The sequence below is a fragment of the Chaetura pelagica genome, unplaced genomic scaffold (genome assembly GCF_000747805.2).
Source record: "Chaetura pelagica isolate M959 unplaced genomic scaffold, ChaPel_1.0 scaffold199, whole genome shotgun sequence".
In the NCBI taxonomy this organism is placed as follows: domain Eukaryota; kingdom Metazoa; phylum Chordata; class Aves; order Apodiformes; family Apodidae; genus Chaetura; species Chaetura pelagica.
Window position 1 is genome coordinate 1,736,441 of NW_009970714.1, and position 20,838 is coordinate 1,757,278.

The following is a 20,838-nucleotide window of genomic DNA, read 5'->3' on the forward strand; positions in this document are numbered from 1 at the left end:
AAAGAGATGGAGAGGGATAAAACTAGACAAGAGAAAACAAATATGACAGGACAAGTTGAGAAATGCAGAGATGCTGGTGTACAACTCTCCAATGAGTCAGCTGAGATCCAGTCTGGCAGAACATGCTGAATCCAGGCTCTCTGAAAAGCGAAGACATCTCCTCAGAGTTCCATGCACCAGAGCTGCAAACTCCACTACCTGACTTGCTATGGTCTCCTGGGCCTCACAACACTGGTAAACATAGGGATGGAACAGAAGGAGCTCCGATCATGTTGGCCTTGGGGTGGGTCCTGTGGAGCTGCACCTCTGCACTACACCAGCACTCCTGTGAACGGCTTCACTAAGTCTGGTTGCACTGAGGACCTAAGATTAGTATCTACATTTGGACTATCTACAGATGAACCCAGTAACTACTTTAGAGAGAAACGTTCTGCGCTGTGGGAGCAGAGGAAGGTCTATGTGTTGTCAGAAGTACTCTGACACAGCACTAATAAGCTTGTCCTGAGATGACTCTGCAAGGAGGAGCGAGAGTGTCTCCACATGGCACTTATGATTTCAGGGGCATGGGACCAGTAAGGAGTCAGCTTGGGTCCAAAAAAATCTTATAAGGTCTAGCTCCATACCCAGATCTGGCAAAGGAAAGCACCACAGCTGTACCTCCACAGCTCTGGTCCAAAACCAGTAAATCATGCTGTCAAATGCCCATCTGTTTGGTCTTTGCACCCTTTATGCAATCACCTTGTCTCCTCTGTGAATATAACACTCCTGCAAAGTACTGCAGCACTGGATTTGGACCCAAAGGAAAGCAGTTTGAATACTCTCCAGCACAGAGCTATCAGAGCAACTCAGAAACAGGAAAGACATAGAAATATCCAATAAGAGGCAAGGGAATTATTGAACTTCCTCAGTAGCAGCAGCAGAAGTTGAGTTTTCTGTAAAAGTATTCTGCCTGGTAGCTCAGGAACTCTTTTTCTGCTAACTCAGGTAAGCCCCTATTAACTCCATTATTTTATTAAAAAGGGGCATTGATGCAAAAGGGGCAGGGACAGGGCAGAAATGGCTAGGCAAGAGTAGCAGGATCTCCTTTTATCTATATGGTACACAAGTATCTTTTGTTCTGAAAGGCAGGTTTGGCCTTCTGCACATGTTGAACTGCAGTAAAAGAATGGCAGTACCACAGTTATTCAGAAAAATGCCTCAGCATTTTCCTTTCTATCATGAACTGTTTATATAGCTCTCTCACACAGCAGCAGTGGGAAAATACTGGGGAAAATTAGAAACTTGAATGCAAAACTTTAAAAAAGAAGCACAAACCAAACTAAAACAATCTGCAATTGAAATCATGCTTTTGAACTCAACTTCATGAACACTGTTTCCACCATCATCTCAGCAACCTAGAATTGTGCAGGTAAGACACAACATCACAGTTAGAGGGCACATTTGGGCTTTGCTGAATTTTCAAGTTAGAGGCACCTACAATCCAGGGGATCTAGGCACAAAATTTAGCTGAAGATTTCTTGTAAATATTAGCCTAAATATTATGACCTGTTTAAGAACTTCTCCTCCTGAATACAGTGACTCAGTGAAAGAAAGAGTAGCTTCAGGCCATCTTCCCAACTACTTGGCTGGCAAGGGGCCAAACAATTCCCCAATCCCACCAGCCAAAAGCTACCATGAGGATCATTCTCACAGCTGGGCTTCTTGAGATCTCAGTATTTTCCATATGCACAGCCTAATGTGTCCCTGAACAGCACTGATTCTAGTTCTCTATGAAAAGGGAATCTTCACCTGCTGCATTATGTCCCCTCTGGACCACTGGAAGAGCACAGAAGTTACACAGGCTGGTCAAGCTTTTGACATTTCACATTATTATATTTCAGAAGACTGTTATTTCTGTACATTAAATGTATAACCTTAGATTCATAGTGAACTGGCTCTGCGTACACATAAAAATAATTTCAGCTTTTTATTGCCATGAGAATTTATCCTTCACAACTCTGAAGTTTCAGTTACTTAAATTGAAGAATAGGAATGCTATAACATTGATGCAAATGTTTCAGCAATAGATTGTCATATACCATACAGAATGCTGAATGCTCTATTCATTATCATTTTGCAAAAGGAATAAAAAACACTAACACACAGAGAAAGAAATATGTTATTGATCCCATATGTACAAAAAATAAATTATATTACCATAAAAGAGCCATAAATGTTTGAGAATCAACAGGATTGCAGAGGATATGACCTTCTAAGGCAGGAGTTGGTTCTTGGATCCACAGGAACAATGTGTCACTTGTGCCAAGGCTAATCTGGAGGGGAAGAAAAAATAATTGAAGTGTTATCTCAATGTGCATGGAAAGCAATAGACAAATGAAATTAAAACCATTTGTTATTACCACTAATTGTTTTTAAATTACACATTAAGTCAATGGGATTCATGTTGAAACTAGCTCTGACTTAGGTTGTCATGCCAGTGAAATACACACTAGATGGAGACTGAGGTTTTAATGTAAAGAGCATTAGTTAAAAATAGTCACAAGAGTTTACTTAAAATCTTTCAGGCAGCTTACAGATTGATAGAAATAAAATAACTGTGAATCCAATATACAAAAAAATCAACACCAGCAGCTAAATTTATCTTATAATCTACAGCTATTTGATTTTTAATATATTTAATTTATTCAGGGATATGGACAGTTTCTGGGAACGTGTTTTGACTTACTGCAATATCTCCTTCTTGAAGCCTCATCCCTGCCAATGATGCTGAAAGCAAAGGGTCAGAATACCAGAAAGTTACTCATTTGACTCAACTGTAGAATGAGACATCACAATACATCACATTCACCATCTCAAAGCACAACAGAGATGGCAAATATGCTCATGATGGCCTTGGCCAATACACTGTAAAAGATGGGCAAAGCATTTGGGTAAGGGTGTGATTTTTCACATAATCAAAAAGCTCAAGATTAAAACTACAGAACTGCTTGATTTTCTTATGTTTTATGTATTCAGATTTTAGTAAAACAGACCCTTACTTAATACACTTGAAAGGAGAAACACTCCCACTTACATCAGGGTACTCACATATTTTATTGGACTAAGCTGGGTTTGAATCTCTAGAAGAAAAAATTGGACTTTTGGGAAATGCAGTTTAAACATCACACAGAGCATGAATGTAAAATAAGTCATGATGAAGCTTCCATCTTGACTCAAACCTGCATATGCTACTGTAATACAGATAAGTACTTTATTTTCACAGTCTTGAGAAACAGGTGACTGCTCTCCACTGAGTCTCCAGAGTTCCAAAAACTGACATTAAATTTAATTAACCTTTTCCTATACTGAGATCAATCAGTCTGACAAAAGGACACCTCTAATTCTTACAGAAACCCTATGAGGTCCATTCTCCACTTTTCTTTGCTTGAAAATATACAACAGCAATTTTTAATTTAGTATTTTCTACGTTAAAATGTTAGCAGTTCGCAGTAAGAACATTTTCTTAAGGGCAGGCAAACCAAACCTGAAGTTCTCAAGAACTAAATCAAGTCACCTCTGTTACTAGACAAAAGAGAATGCATCTGTCACATCCAGCTTAGCCTAGATGTCTATATCTCAGAAGAACCAGTGATGGAATGATGTTGGAAGAAGGTTTTAATGCTGATAAACACGATATTCTTTCATTGTATAGGGAGTATCCGAGAATCAATGAGATTGATTTAGAAGTTTAGTACATACAAAATCATATTCACTGAATCTTAGACATTTAATGATCTCACCTGGGTTGTCTCCTGTAAATGCTACTATTTTACAGTCTGAACTAAACCCATAACGCTGGCAATAATATGGAGAAATGGGCCCCTAAGGAAGGAAAGAAAGAGAGGAGAAAAAAAGCTCAAAAAATGGAAAGTAATCTTGCATTGTATGATACAATGTGTTGTAACATGGAACTGAAAAAACTTAAAGCAGCTGTAATAATAATTTCTGTGTATTTAAGGTAAGAATTAATATTTTAAAGATTTTTAGCCTAGATTATTTTTTTTTTAATTGTGACAACCTCACAAATACCCTCAGATTAAAATTTAAATTAGGTTAAGCAAATAGTAGCATTTTAGCTTTGGTTGTCTCTCCACTTATTCACACCAAGTAACATAAACATATCCATCTATTTTGCACACATATGTGAGTATTAATGCATAAAAATTAGAAATGCAATGCAAACACAGAGGAAACACAACATTTTTTTTAAATATACATCACAACATCAATGATGGAATATGACCCCTGAACTGTATTCTTTTAAGCCACATTTTATAGCCATAGAGAAAAAACAGGAGAAGAAAACTATCTGTAAAAAATACAAGGACATCTATAAGAGTTTTTTAGATGTTCATTACAGAAGATGAGCACTGAATTCAGATGGATCAGGTGATGAGTATCTACACTCTCTTACATGTGCACCAGCTAAAGCAATAGCTCTTTTTGTACTTGGTAGTGAGACTAAACTAATTTACTCTAAGAGATGTGCAGCTTGATTTGATTTCAGCATTATGCTACATGAACTGAGGAGCTTTAAATATCCAAAATTATTCACAAAGATTACCTAATTAACTCTACTACAGTCTAAAGCAAGGTCTCTGTCAAGACATGCAAATGTTGGGTTCTGTTTCTGCAGTAATAAATACTGTGCACAGTTCTGCAGTGACCAGGTGCTTACGGGCATGAGGTGGAGGAACACACAGGACCTCCCAAAGATTCCTGTCACTGAAGCATCTACAAAATTTTTCTCATTCCCAGGGCATGCAAGAATCCAAGGTGACCAAGGATGAAAGCTATGAGAGACACCAGCTCTCAGGTTTCAGGGCTGTCTCTGCTCTGGCATACACATTCACAACACACCTGGAAATGTTAAAGCAGTGTAGCTCTGAGGATAACTATGCACACACACAAATGCACTCCAAGAAAGTACTACTAGCAGAGCTCTGAGCACAAAGCTCTGTTTGTTGCTTATAACTCCTCTAGGCAGTTACATACCAGGACTGAATGGGATGGTACAGGGCATCCTAGTTTCTCCTCTAATCCAAGTGCACAAGCATCAAGGCAGGACAGTGACCATGCCTTTTCCCAAATCTGCAGCAGGTTCATCCCAGAACCTGCAAGACAGATAAAAATAAAAAAGAGGCATGTGTCATTAAACACCAGACAGTACTTGATCAGAAAAATCCACCTTGTTATAGGCAATAGAAAGCTTAGAGATGCATATTTTACATTCAGTTATTCCCAAATTAAGAGTAAAAGGAAGAACATGGATGCCTTCCCATCAACTCCTCCCCAAATCTTGCACCTTAGACAAAGACTTCACTACAACTATCTAAAGGTGATGCAGCAATGTCACCTGAAGGTTTGCTGTGCTTACCTGAGACCTAACAAAGAATGGGTGGTATGGCTTTGCACTACTTCTACCTTTGAGACTGACTAATCTTTCTCCATATCAATATTTCCTTCTTCAGAGACAACACAATAAAAGCTTAGAAGTACTCCCCCCAAAAAGCAAGAGGTCAAATTTTCAAATGTAGCCTTTAATTTGGAGGCTAGCCTGAAGAGTCCAGCTTTAAATATCAAAGTCAGGATTTTCATAAATGCTGAGCAGCCCAACTGAAAACGAGATAACATACCGAGCAATCCACATCCCTTGCTTATGTTCCTAAGATCCCTTTAATTGCACATTTCATTAAACTTGAAAATATGTGTTTCCGGTTAATGCTGTTCAGGGACATATCAGAATAACATTTTCATTTCAAAGGCTGTTTAGCCCATGACTTATCTAAAAAACACACCCACATTCTCAGCTGAGCATAGTGGAAAACCTGAAATGTAATTAAATTCAACACGTCTTTAAACTTTTTAAAACTCAGACTGGTGAAGCTGACCCCACTTGCAGTGTCTGTGGAATGAGACTATGCTTGAAATGCTGGAAGACAGAGGAAGAGAAGGAATGCAACAGCCACATCTCAACCAGCACATCTCAGGGCTCTGGCAGTGCTTTTATTCTGAAGGGCACATGCCTGCAACACACTCCACAAACATACAGCTGCTGGTTAACCATGTAAAAATGAGCACACTTCAGCTGAGACACTGGAAGAACCCAAGCCAAAACCTAGGATTATACTTAAGAACATAAATAATAGAATTAATAAAATCAACCAATCCCATTTCAGACAAATTAAACACACTTAACAAATTATGCACTGATTTATCTGTCCTATAATGCAAGAAGTACAGGAATCTGACAGAGCACAAAGTGCAGCATATCTGCCAAGGGCAAAAGGCGCATTTCCCTTTTCTGCTGTCAAAATCACTACCACCCACAGGAAAGGAAAGGTGGCAAGATTTAATCCAGCTTCTCTCAGCTCTATACTCTTAAATCTAGCCATCTCCTCATTGCAGGGATAAACTGAGTCCTTCCAGGGTAAACTGAGAGCAGCATCACTCAGCACTTTCCAAGCTCAGGTTTAGAAGGCTTTGTATGAAGAAATATGTAAATCTATACACTTTCCTGGAAAAGTCTCCCATTTAAAAATCCAAGAACCCCTTTTCTAGATTAAATTAAGCAGTGAGCAACAGAAACATTGAATAAATAGGAATTTTACTAAAGATTAGTTGTAATTTTCAGTGGGTTTTTTTGAAAAAAAATCATTTTCCCCCTTCACAAGCCAAGAGAAACATTGAACCAGTATCCTCCAAGATAATTTTGTAAGACATAAGGACAACCTCCAATCTTTTCTACACAAAACAGAAAAAAAACCACTAACCTTTATAACGTCTAAGTTTGTATTAAGTGTTGCAGAAACAACACTTCAGTTTCTTCACTGCTAGATATAACTGCACAAAGACTTTAATATGTCCTGAAAGAAGAAAGATGAGCTGATTTACCCCACTCTCAGAAATGCATTTAAAAGATGCAAAACAACTATTTTACAGGAACTATTAACCTGTTGGCCTGGATTAATCCTATCCAGCTCTGGACATGAAAATCTCCAGTCAGAGGAAAATAAAAAACAGAGCTGAATGCTCCATGAAACTGCTTCTCTTCCTGCTTTGATTATATGAGGCATGATGCAGAGCGAGTTCCTAACTCAAGCATCTCTGCTTATGATCTGCACTGCTAAGTTTAACATATCAAATAAGTAATAATCTGAGAGCTAATGGGAAAAAAATAAAATAAAATATATAAATATAAATAAAAGGCAGCCCTCTGACTTGTCACTCCAGATGGATACCCCATCAGCAATGAAGGATCAACCTGTGGATAACTAGGAATCAGTATTTCACTACAAGCATCACTGACTTTAACATAAAATGACCAGGACAATCACAATCAGGACTTACTAATACTTACTAAATATACAAAAGTGTAAGTGCCTCAGCAGTGAGGTGAGGGAGGACAACACCACCACCACCAATTCCATTACAAACACCAAACAATGCAGACTAACTGGTTTTATTAATCAACAAAGTATCAATATTTGCGTACATTCATGTACACCTGTATTCCAGCACTCTGGATTGTCTTTTCAGCCAGCTAACATCATAAGCAGTGCAGCTCTGCTGACACCACCCGAGGTACTTGAGGGGTAAATTCAGCCCACCACACTTCCTTTGAAGAGGTTTCAGTTCAAAGCATCGTTGGATAGAACAACAAAACCACTTATGCTAAGCTATGATTTGCCAAAGGCTCTTAGAAAAGCATTTCTAAAGAGAAAGCTCCTCTAGGTCAAGAGCTGAATAGCTGTTCTTTAAGGAATCTTCTAAAAGAAACAATGCCTCAAGTATTCAAGTTGTTTAGGTCCCAAATGTATCTTACTTTTAACATCTGCACAATATAAATGAAAATCATTCTTCATTCCACCAGAATGTAATTTGATTTTTTTTTTAAATCAATCACCCAGGGTGCTCAGCCATTCATGAGGGGCGATTTGAACCTTACAAGATTGGACCTTTAAAAAGAAAAAAAAAATAATAATCCTGAAACTGAATAGCACATTTCCTACAATAACCTGCAAATTTGGAGAGCTAAGTTATTGTGCAGAGCTCAACAATTTGCTGGGGTCTTTTAAAGATGATATGACCTGAAGTTAAACCTACAGAAATGAAGAATAGGTCTATTATCTGAACATTATTTGGCGAGATGCATTTTAAACTACAATATACAGGTGCAGTATAAAATACCAAGTGAATTGCAAGAAATTATAAATGACAGGAAAACAAAGGTTTTCAGCTGGATGCAAATAACCACTGCATACATTCTAATTTTATTACTGGAATCAGAATTCTCTCTCATTATGTTAGCAGAAGAAAGGAACAAACACAACAAAAATCTAACTTATAATGATGAAAAAACTTTTGTCTTGTAAAGAGAACTACAACATCCTGCTTAGTTCTCTTATCTTTTTCTCACACAAAGATTTAATAATCTTACATGCTCTGAACAGTAGATAAGCTGTATTCCAGTTCTGTTTATTCCAGAAGTGTAATAGAACAGGCTCTTTAAGAGCTGTTTAAAAGATGCAATGCATTTTCTAAAAAAGTTTTCCAACGAAGCAATTTTTCATTTTCTTTCATTTAAAAATGTTTTGGTTTTCAATCAAACACAGAAATTTTCATGTTCTGAAACTGAAGTAGCACAGCTTTCCCCTCCTTCCTGCAAGTAGTAACATTACCCAAAAAAAAACTCTAAAACTGTACAACAAACAAACCTCAAAACAAGATTTGTTTTAAGGATTTGAATTTTAAACATTTGAATCAAAAGTAACACTCCACTCCTACTGAAAAATAAAGAATCAACATATTTCTCTATCAGAAAGATATCTTGAAGATCTCACCATCTGTCTCTGAAATGCAGTACATGGAGGTAGATCCGTGGGTTGCTGAGCAGTTAAAGTGCTCAGTATTTGGGCCTACTAAGGAGCAAAGTGCAAGTCTCTGAAGAGTTATTGTTGCCAATAATCCACAAAAAAAAAAATTCAGCTGTGAAAACACACGGCTAACAGAACAGGACCAGAAGATAGATGTAATAATCTCACAACTGCTGCGAAATAGGCATGGATTGCCTTGCAATTTCTAGGGTCTCAAGTATAACTGGAAGATCTGATATTGAATAAGTTGTCCCATTAGCTAAAATTGAGGTGTCTTGCCTTTTCCTGTGAGTTTTGATGGAACAAGAGGTGAAAAAATGAGTTGGTCTTAACACATGGGTGTCAACTATGGCTCTACAATGCAAAAATTCCTTAAGAGAGCCTTGTTATCTAACCTGTCAGCTCTGAAATAATCTTCTTGGTTTCAGAGCAGGAATCAAAAATGCTATTTAGAAGTAACTGCAAAGCTCCCAGGAAAATGGTTTCCTTTGTAATTGCCATTTTAAATTGCCATTTGAACGCTGGATAACTGAGATAACACATAACAGAAAAGAGAGGTACTAAGTCTTGTCACTTCTTTGTCTTTCTTATGATGAATAGAGAGATATGGAAGGTTACTTTTTTTTTTTTTAAAGGAGGATTTTGTTTTGCTTGGTTTATGCTTTTTCTTTGCTTCATTTTTAAAAGATATTTCTCTTGCAGATCCATCCTCCAGTTAGATGGCGGGAAAAGTAATCAAATATACATCTTGTTCACATCCTGTGCAACTCAGAGCTAAACCAACAAAACTAAAGAACAAGTATTAGAACTATGAGGTCTAGCAAAAAAAAGCCACAAGTTTTTCATGCTTTTTAGCTACAAATAGAAACTTCAACATTCCTTTATATATCATAAAGTAATGAAAAAAAGGTACACTTTCATTTAAGAATATTTTCTGTGAATCCATCTTGTAGAAATGGGAATCACAGTATGGTGGGAATAAATAAGCATCCCTGACAGCACTATCAAGAGTCTCAAAATTTGAGAGGAGTAACTTAGTTTAAAATCTAATCTACTTGTCGTTTAAGACTGAAAATAAAGAGCAGAGAACTTGTCCCCCTTTTATGTAAGGTGGAGATGGAAAGGAAAATTTCCTTCTTGAATTGTCACTATGAGAAAAGCTCACACACTTACCATCACTGTAATCAATGGGTGCATAAGCTCCTAGGAAAAGGGAAGCTGCAAAACTACTAATCAAGGAGATTCTCTGAAAGAAAAAGGGTAAGATAGTGAGTCCCATCAGTATTCACTTCAAATAAAGTAAATAATTAAGTAATTGGAAGCACTAAATGTTAGTAGATGCTTAATGTTAGGCACAGAAAGCACACAATACACCTACAAGGATCTTCCAGTTCTTCCTTACTCCCTAAGTAATACAGCAGATATCCATCTAAAAGTAACCCCCCAATAAAAGCTATTAATAGCTTTGCATCCTGAAACATGCAAAACATTCCTAGTATATTAGCATACTCTATGTTATCACAAACCAATTCACAACTTCAGTGTTATCACATAATCATAAGGAAAACACTAAGGAAAAAAGAAACAACAAACAACAACAAGAAAAAAAAAACAAAAACAAAACACAACAACAGAAAAAGCCCAAAAAATCTGCATGTTGACAACAGAGGAATTGCCATAGGCAATCCAGAGCACAGGTCTGTATGTCTTCTAGAAGTTCTGGCAAGGCTCTTATAGCACCTTTACATTAACTCTTACCTTCCTTTCAGCTGAGACCCCAGACCTCCCAGAAGTTACTCCCAGAAGCTGGTTACAACCAGCTTTGCACTGAACCCCTACCTGCAGTTCTGCCTCAGGGTATGTTCCAGCAATGCATTAAATCCAGCTGTAGGGCTTCTAGTGCTGGCCCAAAAATGCCCTGGCCACATGATATAATGCACTCATCCTACATGTACTGGCCACCAGTACAGACGTGCTAGAAAAAACACCAAATTAACCAGCCACCTTGAGCTTTCTGAAAGGATCAAGTATTAGCTGTGCCTGAGAAGCTGGCATAAAAGCTGACAAATTCCTTATTGTGTGCTCTGACTAATTCAGAAGAAATAGGACTGTCACTCAGTAACTAATCAGAATCAAATCTCTACTGGTGGAGGGAGCCAGCAGTGGCAGGTTTTTTATTAATGATCATAAAACTGCTGCTTCACACAGCATTCAAAGACAGACTATAGCCAGAGCTCTAAAAAGTGGTTATAATGGCCAGGAAACTTAACGATGCACTTGTTCTTCATGTGTCTCTCCCCAAGAATATATCACATTGTGCTCAGATAACAAAGGCCTACCTTCTGTGTTACCCCAACGGGTACTAGCTGCCTGAAATGGAAGGAAAAGGATGAAGTTAAACTGTGAATCCACTAGTTTAGCAAGCTGACCTAGAGAAGGAAAAACATCTACCTCCACGTTGTAGAAACTGCTGAGCTGCTTCCTGAAGGTTCCCAAGAGCAACTCTAACATAGAGATATTTTGTGCTGGAATGTATCTTGCATATCCTTTATTGCTAAAAGGGGCCATCAACGTAACTAGCCCTCAAAATCTGAGCTTGATCTGACTAGTCCTCAGTTCCACAAACCCACTTCCCCTCCACTAATATATTATTCTCCAAATTTAGTCTTAAACATAAAATCAGACTGTGCTAGTGTTCTTCTTTTCATACTATCACTTACTAGCATAAAGGTTATGGAACATGTACTTAGAAGGAAAAAAATGGAAAAAAAGCAGCACTGTCCCAAAAAAATACAGTCAACTTTGCAACTCACTTCCTCATCAAGTCCCCAAGGAGTCCAATTTTAAAAGCCACTAAAAGGTTATGATCAATACTATCCAGAACTGCAGTAATACAAAAACACAGGCAGCCTGTCTTCACTGGTCTGGATGTTTGGCGCATTCTAATCACAGGACAGAGCCCTTCTCTCATTTACATCATGTGTGCACAGAGTTTCCACCTTGCTTTAAAGCATGGCATTTCAAACACAGCCAGATGAAGACTCAAAAAACTAAAAACAATAATGGAAATGCAAGCTAATTTCTGAAAATGAAAAATCAGATGGAAAACAACTACACAATGCAATTCATTTGTAATAAGATAATCAAAGCAGCTCCTCAAGGGAAAAAAACACTATTAAAGAAGTCTAAAAATCAATTTCAGGCTTTTTCCTACACAGATCCACATGGATGCCACCTTTATCTGGGAGAGCAATCACATTCCTGCATGCAAATGGCCAGTTCCAAGTGTGAACATACCAACTGTGTGCTGAATTACTCACTTGTGTTCAAACTGCTGTACATACAATTTGCTACCACGCAAATGAAAGTCTGTCTTTTTTAGACTTCTCCCACAAAGGCAAGATCCAATGGAGTCCACTGTGTTAAATGTAACATTCAAGACAGAACTGACTCCAGATTTATCTGCCCAATGATTAACAATTTTTTTTTAAATCTAATTTACAATTTTCAGTTTAAAACCAAACACAAGAATCAAAATGCTCTTTACCAAAAAGAAGCCTGACGTCTCCACAAAATTATTTTTAAAATATTTTCAACTATGTTTTCCAAGAAGTGTATTGAAGGTGTGCCAACCTCAGTTTGCATGTAGACCTCAGGATTCTGGCTGTAAATCTTTGCTATCTGGTTTCCTGTAAAACGCTGAGAAAGAAATGCAAATGCTTAGAAACACAAACCCTCAATGGAGTCAATAATCATTAACTCTGTGTAATGAGTTCAGTACATTGCACTTTGGATATTTAATTTGCCTGATGCATGATGAAAGTCAGTGCACAGCAGGCAATCTGCACTAAACAAGCTGGAAAAAATAGTCTCATTTTGAGAAATTTTCTCACCCTTTTGGAAAAAAAAAAAAAAAGGCATGTGAAAAAGCATTACTATCCATAACTTACATTGCAGAAATGACAGTTTAATGGAATGAATCACACATATTCTGTGCACAGCAACCAGCACAATTCAAACACTGCCTTCATATCCTTGATGAGGTTTAGGCTACCCAATCAAAATACCTCTCCAAGGCAGGTGAACTGGGAGCAAAGCAGGGTGTTTCATACTTAAAGAAGCAACTTCAGCACAAGCTATTGATAGTCGTAAGCATAATTATTTTTCATCCGTGTATTAAAAAAACCAAAAACAAACCAATATTTAACACTGAAACCTTAATCCTTAACAAGTTAAAAATAAACTGCTAGTGGTGCATGAAGTTTGATTTCAAAACTGTCCATTGCATGATGCTTCAAAAACAGAATCAGCAACTTGAGAGGTTAGAGCCTTATTCTGTTGAACCAACATTAAGAGCAGACAGGTGCTGGGATACCTGGAGGGCAGCCCCTCTCCATGACTGTCATAGGGACAAGAAAAATAAGCTCCAGGAGGAGACAAATGACAGAGTACTCTCTGATAGCATCCCAACCTTTTAAAACTCACTTCTCTTAGGTCAACAGTTGCTTGTGAGCCTTCAGAGAAGGCCAGAAGTAACCTAGAGAAGTGATCCACAAACAGGGTGGCAAAACCCCAAGTAAACTTTTAACACAAATTGGATTGCCATCCCAATGGAAATGTGGCTGCACAGGAGCTCCCATGGGAGAACTAGGCCCTGAAACTGTAAGCAAGGCCACCAAACATTGCCTTTCAGAACCACTGGCCAAATGCAACAGCTCACCCAAGCTGCTTCCTGCAGCCAAATCCCCAGGGTTTGCCTAATTTCACTTTAAAATTTCCACACCTCCTTCTGTGAGACTATTGCAAAGCACAGTATCACTGGAGTTTCTTAAAAAATTCTTTTGGACGTAATGTCTGATCATTACTTGCTGTGGTATCCCTGTAACGGCAGAACTGCTTCTATCAGAAGACTCTGCTGGGGACTTTCTCCCCTCCCCTTCCTTACCTCATAGGCTCGGGAACCTGTCATGCTTGCTAGGTGCTGTGCTCCCCCCACGGCCTTCTCCAGAGCACTGCACTGGGAAGCTGTGCTAGAATCCATCCAGATGGGGCTGTTACTGACAGAAAAACAAGCCTGCAACCAAATATCCTTCATTAGTAAGTCTGATCCCTCAGAAGTCCCTGCTAGAGAATTAGCAATACAGCAGACCTGCTATCAGCTGAAATTTCAGTTCTCTGGCTGCCTTCTAGTCTGCTCTCAGCAGTTACAGGAAAGCAGATATTAGGCAGCATGTTGGTCAGTGGTGAAAAGTTTCACCCAAACTTCATACCAGAGAGAAGCAACAGGCTTTTTCTGCTGCTACCTGACATAAACTTCAGCACAATGTGTACTTCACATACCCCGCTGTACCTCAGTAAACTCCTTTGGTAGCCAAAGCCCTGGGCCAGTTTAGTTTATACCAGTTTAGCCCCACTTTTTAGAACTCCTCTCTAAGCAATCAGATTTTGTCTTTCCACAGCTCTACTAACAGATTATCTTAAATGACTGGCATAACTATTTGGGAATGCAACCTAGGCTTAGTACATCACCAGAGAGCATTTGAATTCCATTTCCATTAATCTGACTAATGAAATCACTAACACTGCAAGGAAAGTCAGGTACTGTAGTGTTTTTCACCACAATTTTTTGTTAATACAAATAAATTAAAAATGTAAAACATCTACAGGTAGTTTACAAAAAATGTTACATTTTGTAAAAGAACAAGCAGGCTGTTACATTGACACAAAAGCTTCTGGAATTCCCACTGGCGCCTTTATGCTTTTAAAGCAGTATATACTGTTACTAAGGAGAAAAGGAAATGTCAAAAGCCCTGAATCTCAAGGAATAACCAGTATATTTCACTTCATGCTGCAGGGCCATGCAATTCAGCCACACAAAAGGAAAGGCTTACAAGGAGAAAAGGACCAGAAAAAAAGACTCTGCAGCTCCCCCCTCAGTGCTCCTCTATGCACATTACCTTTAGTGACTCATGTAATGGCAGTTCAGATGATGCATTCTTTAAAATTTGGAGGCTTCCTTTTTTCCAGTACACACTCCCATGTTGCTGCAGAAAGTACAGGAACAGAAGTTGGAGATGCCCTCCCAAGCCACAAAGCTCATATTCTGATCTGAATTTCAAACTCTAAGGGACAGAGAACTCTCTCCAAAGTAGGACCCCAAAAAAATGCACCTTTTCAAATCAAGTGCCTTATTAAAAGACTTTCTAAGATCGAGCAAAATGTACTAAACCAGAAAATAGAGAAGTCAAGAGACAATGATGATTTTGAACTCTAGCAACTTGTAGTGGGAACTATTATTATACTGCTAATAGCATTAGGTACTTCTTTCAGTGTTCTTTGAGTTGCAGCCAGGGCTCCACAGACCAGACTGTTGAACTGTGCTGTTCCAGCACAGCCCTCACATTGCCCAGTGACATGCCTGCCCCAGTCATCACTAACAGACTGTATAACACTGAGATTATTTAAGCTCCATCTCTCAGGAGAGATGCCTCAGACATCTCTAGTTATGAACCTGAGTGGAGGTGCACTCCCATGGGTGTTATGTACCTTTTGGAAGTATAACCTAGGGGTTATAGTCCCAGTTTGTCAAAGGATAGGTAAAATAAAGGCAATACAGGCAATCTGGAAATACACTTCTTTTTTTCACTTAGTTAGCTGGAGTTACTTGGCAGTCCCTAACCTCGAATACAGGCAATCTGGAAATACACTTCCTTTTTTCACTTAGCTGGAGTTACTTGGCAGTCCCTAACCTCTGTTCCACTGAAGAATTCCTAACAGAGCCTTGATACCAGCTATGATTTTCTGACACTTTGCTCCAACTTTCAACTGAAATCAATAAAACATGGAGATCAAAGCAAGAGTTTTGATTAATCAGTCCCAGATTTATCAAGATGAAAAACCTAAACATCATGTGTCAGAATTAGCTATTGCTTTGGTGCTGTCCTCACCCTGAGTATCATCTGTTCAAGTTATAAAGACTTCCTTGTTTTACCAGAGTCCTAGGAGACTGACTAACTGGCTAAACATCAGGATGGGCTTTATAAATCTCAGAAAAAAGGCATTATGCCCTACAGGCTACATCATGGTAGCATCTTTGTCATTTTTGCATCAAAGACTATCATAATTTAGTTTTTGCTTTCTTAGGTAGGTTTCTACCCTAGCCAACAAAAACTGGTCAACAGGATGTTCCTATGCCTTTAGCAAACTGAGCTCCTCACTGTTTTTTTCCACCCCACTTCCACAAGCACCTGGATATGCTGAAATTCCAAATGACCCCAGTCAGTTCAAAATCTGCACGTATAAAGAATTTAAACAACAGGAAACTGACTTGTTATGCACCATACTGATCTAAACAACTGCACTGTAAACCTCATCTTCCACTCCCACCACCTTCTAGGGATTGCTTTATGTGCTTCAGGTTTTCAGTTCCCCTGATGTATGTGCCTTTTAATGGAAGCTTATACAGAAGCTTTGGTCTCATTTGATGTCTTTATGCTCTTACACAATACAATTTTTTAAATGAAATTTATCACTCTACCTTATACTTTTTTGAAGAAATATAGTAAGACTGATGTTTTTCTTTATAAACTAACCTGGCCAGCACCAGACAAAGCTCTGACTTGAGAGAAGTTAAAGCCTGAAGACTTCATCTTTTCCAAAATCATATCCAGAGCCTAAAAGAACAAACAGAATCAAGAATGACTATAATGAGCTATCAAATTATGCATACTCACAACCTCTGGAATTAAACAGTAAATTCATGTTATCACTGATAAGAGTTCATCGTAAGATAATGAAAAATTAACTAATGACAATGAACTTCTCAAGAAGCTGCATAAATTAATTTACTAAGTAAGAAGCCATAAAAGAAAAGTTGAATCATAGGCAAAAAAAAAAATCTTTAAACAAGCTGAATCACAAAGACCCATTCTTTGAAACGTAAGTAAGAGGCAAGAGTTAAAGAATTCCAATTTATTAAAAATCCAATTTTAAGAGTGACACAAAGAAGAATTCTCTTTTTCGGTTCTTGCTTTTAGAAAACTATGAAGTCCTCGTAGGGCGCACCCCGCTCCCCATCTTACAAGATGTCAGGCATCATCAGTACCACTCCCTCAGTGGCAGCTCAAAACTTTAATATAAGGCTAATTCAAGTGTATTTGAGCAATTTAAGCAGCTAGGTTAATTTTGTTGTTGCTATATTTTCCTGAAGTATAAAACCAAAAATTAATCTAGCTCTACATAGTATCATTCAGATCAGTATTTTCCAGACTCTTTTGACAAATGAACTACGGGAATACCTCAAAATTTCCCAAGAAACATTATATACCTATAACACCCTATACATTTAATAATAACAATTGTTCCTGTTCATTGTGGATGCCCCCTCCCTGGAAGTGTTCAAGGCCAGGCTGGATGGGGCTTTGAGCAACCTGATCTAGTGGAAGGTGTCTTTGCCTGTGGAAGCAGGGATGGAGTTAGATGATCTCTAAGGTCCCTTCCAGGCCCAACCATTCTATGATTCTATGATTCTATGATTATGGGTCAAAAGACCAAATGCAAGCAAATCTATCAAATTTTTGTCAAATACTGTGGATCACCAGCTGGAGATTCTGTGAGCTTTCAAATAACTGGTCAAATCACAGTAGTATGATAAATGTACATAATACCATGCAAGAGCAAGCATTGCAGAATCTGCACAGAACCAAGGAAGGTCTTATTTTAAAATAGAAAAGAATGTTGGATTTTAAAATAAGTCTAGTCAGGGCAACAGAATGACCAAATAAATTGCTATTTAACCACTTACCAGTTGAGACATCACCAGTTAGCAAAGCTTATTCTAAAAAAATAGTGCAAGTAACAGATGCTACAAAACACAGATTTAAGCTAGGCAAAGGAACAGCTGTGTATGAAACAAAAAGACAAGGAAAAAAAAGAGTAGCCTTTTTTTCAAATAAGGGAAAGTCAGGAAAGAACTTACAACACATCCAATGCTATAACAGCAGAGAGTGAAGAAACAAACTAAAAAACTCAAACTGTTAGCAACTTCCACTGTGTTTGTTGATAACATTAATATTTGCATACCAAAGACACAGAATAATACTTAAAAGAAACAAAACACAAGCAAAAGAACGATGTTGATTTGAATGATGAGTTTCACTATTGCTTCACTATTCACTATTTCCATTTCAGTAAGAGCAAGGAAGAAGTTGAAGTATATAAAGCTTGTTCATACCTTGACCCACATCAGCACAGGAGAAGTGACTGTCAGTCTGTCACTGTGAATATAGACTCCACCTTGGGTCCTACAGAAAAACAGTATTTTCTTTCAGTAAATTCAGCGATTTTTTTTTTCCCTGCCAAGCAAAGTTCTTCAAGTTTATTAATAAGCAAAGAGAGTTTGCAATGCTCTTATGTTAAGACCAAGGACACAATCAGTGTTTGAAAGTTGAAAAAAGTAAAATCCAGCCCCTAGATGACATAAGAGATGTTTGATCCAATTGCAAAGTAAATAATTTGCAATTAAATGCTCTAATCCTGAAGATAGGAGATAGACTCCAACGCTGATACTGCTCACTGGCTCCATACTATTTCTAAGTTTCCTGTCACCGTTAGTGGCTTGAACCTATAAGATTAAATTTATTTTTTGCTGTTACACCGTTAAGTAAATAAATGTGTTTTATTGAAACTTGTTCCTATGGAGGATGATATTTGTAAATTCTAGTCTTTTTGCTGAAGTAAACAAATACTGTCATCTACATCTTCTTGTGAGATTTGGAACCACTGAATGTGTCTCCAAATGCCTTTTAGAAGTTCTCCTCATGCAATTTACTTGCTGTTATCACAGCATTCCAACCTGACACAAAGGCAGTGCTTACTTTCATGTCACCTCCACAGTCTGAAGTCCCAAAAGGGAAAAAAAAAAAAAAAAAAAAAAAAAAAAAAGAGGTATATTTATATATAATACTATAAAACTTTGGGGTAGATTTAAAAAATTAATTTCCTTTTGGGAGTTCTTGCCATGTTTACACACTAAGGAATGCAACAGCATATACTACTCTTGCCAAGTGTGAAACATCAACATGGTGTGAGCTTTTTCTACTTCTCCACACATATCAATGAGGCCAAATAAGGCAACAGCCCCGCCACCCTCATCTCCAAAGTTCACATTTAAGTACAATGCAAAAAGCCTTACTTAAATTCCGGAAGGTCTTTATCAAAATGAACATTATCTTCATAAATGACTCTCAGCTGTTCATCAATAGCAATGACTTTCAGCTAGAAGACATAAAACAAAACCAGGATATTAACAAAAAACTAACAATTTTTTTTTATTTGTTATTTCATACTCATTTATACTAATTCTGTTCCCACACACAACATGTGAAAGAGGACCACCCCAACGCATACAACTCACTGAAAGTATGGGCACAATTCTACACTGAAGAAGTTATGATGTTAATTTCCAGCATAGCACCTATTCAGCAACACTTATATTTGTTTGTGTTTCTCACCCATCCACCCCCAACTTCCTCTTAATCACACAAGACTGAGATGCAGGCATATGCTAAAGAACAGCAAATTATCAGGTTTGTAGCTTGCATCATGGCAACTAATTTTTTCCAATTTCTCCAAAGAATACAGTATCTTAAAAGATGCCATATGTTTGGGGTTTTTTTTTTTTAACTCTCCTTGTTTTTGTCCCATCTTACCAAGGAACCTAACAGCTCCTTAGGATACCTTGAGGACTTCCCCCAGTCCCCACGTGGTGGGTCAATCTGAGCCTGGCAAAGCTCAGAGGGTGTTTGTTACACAAGTATATTCTGAGTTTCTGCAACATATGGAAAGCAACTTCACAAACACCCAACTCCATAAAGCTGAGCTTTCTTGTAAGCACAAACTAGGAGAGTACCACAACCCTTCCTCCTCTCCCTTCACTCAAGTTCAGTTAGTACAGAAGAAAAACATTAAAAGCCTAGAGGAAAAGTAAGAAGGGTGCTCACATTCTGGACCTAATTTTAAAAGGGTAAGACTGCAAACTGCTGCAAAAGGAGCAGCCAAAAAAAGACCCTACAAAGTCTAAGTAATGTCAAAGAGTTGTATTCAACTAACATGGCCATTCCTGTTTCAGCCATGCTAGTGTAGGGCCATTATTAATGCACTGGCACAGCTCATTACCAATCTGATGCCCTGCACTAGCCTAAAAATGCCTCTCACCCACTGCAGCTTCACTGGCTTTCTGCCTGCAGCACAACTCCTGAAGAAACACTTGATCAACCTAACCTGGATGTGTCTTATCAAGCTCCCAAGCTTCAGCACTGCCATAATGAAGAGATTCATGCTCTTGCACTTATCAGGCCCATCCACAGCTTTGCCCGAGTTTCTATTCAGTGCAATTAACACCCAATTGTGCCAACAAACCAGAACTGCCTACAGCAACCCGAGCATCCAGGTTGTGATTCACCCCAGGACGCCGCACAAGCTGGATGCGGGTGCAAATCCCAGCTCGCAGCCAGCCTGATGTCCCAGGCACAGGGGTCTCCCTGCAGCCTGCTGGCAGGAAAGGGCCACCCAATTCCTTTGGGGATTAAGCGCATCCCTGGCAGGACGAGGAAAACCAGGACGTGCAGCTTCAGACGAGAGATGGGGCAGGAGGGAAGGGCTGCAACAGCCGAGCTCACACAGCTGCTCTAGCCCACGGGGGCCTTCCCGCACATGCAGGGCTGGGAATCCTTTCCCACCAGCCGCGGCAGGCACCCTGGGCACCGAGCGCAGCGCCCAGGAAACCCGGCACAACAAAACCGCGGCTGTGCGGAGCAGAAGAGGCGATGAAAAGCTGCGGGAGGGGGAAGGCCCGCCCAGCTCAGCGGGCCGGGATGGCGGGCGGGCCAGCCCAGGCCTCCCCGCCGGGCCCCCCGCCCCGCCG

At 38.8% G+C, this 20,838-nt stretch overlaps 1 protein-coding gene across 1 annotated transcript in view; it reads right to left on the reverse strand.

Annotated features, from left to right (window-relative positions):
- The window catches only part of XYLB (xylulokinase homolog (H. influenzae)), an 82,797-nt gene extending 62,545 nt beyond the window's left edge, over window positions 1–20,252 (reverse strand). The window contains exons 1-12 of the mRNA XM_010006016.1: window positions 20,196–20,252; window positions 19,108–19,190; window positions 18,148–18,217; window positions 16,508–16,588; window positions 14,873–14,959; window positions 13,861–13,989; window positions 12,549–12,614; window positions 10,089–10,161; window positions 5,035–5,153; window positions 3,780–3,861; window positions 2,726–2,766; window positions 2,197–2,312 (exon numbers count right to left, since the gene is read on the reverse strand). Coding sequence (XP_010004318.1) covers window positions 2,197–2,312; window positions 2,726–2,766; window positions 3,780–3,861; window positions 5,035–5,153; window positions 10,089–10,161; window positions 12,549–12,614; window positions 13,861–13,989; window positions 14,873–14,959; window positions 16,508–16,588; window positions 18,148–18,217; window positions 19,108–19,190; window positions 20,196–20,252 — 1,004 coding nt within the window. The remainder of the gene's footprint in view (window positions 1–2,196; window positions 2,313–2,725; window positions 2,767–3,779; window positions 3,862–5,034; window positions 5,154–10,088; window positions 10,162–12,548; window positions 12,615–13,860; window positions 13,990–14,872; window positions 14,960–16,507; window positions 16,589–18,147; window positions 18,218–19,107; window positions 19,191–20,195) is intronic.
- Window positions 20,253–20,838: the final 586 nt, after the last annotated feature.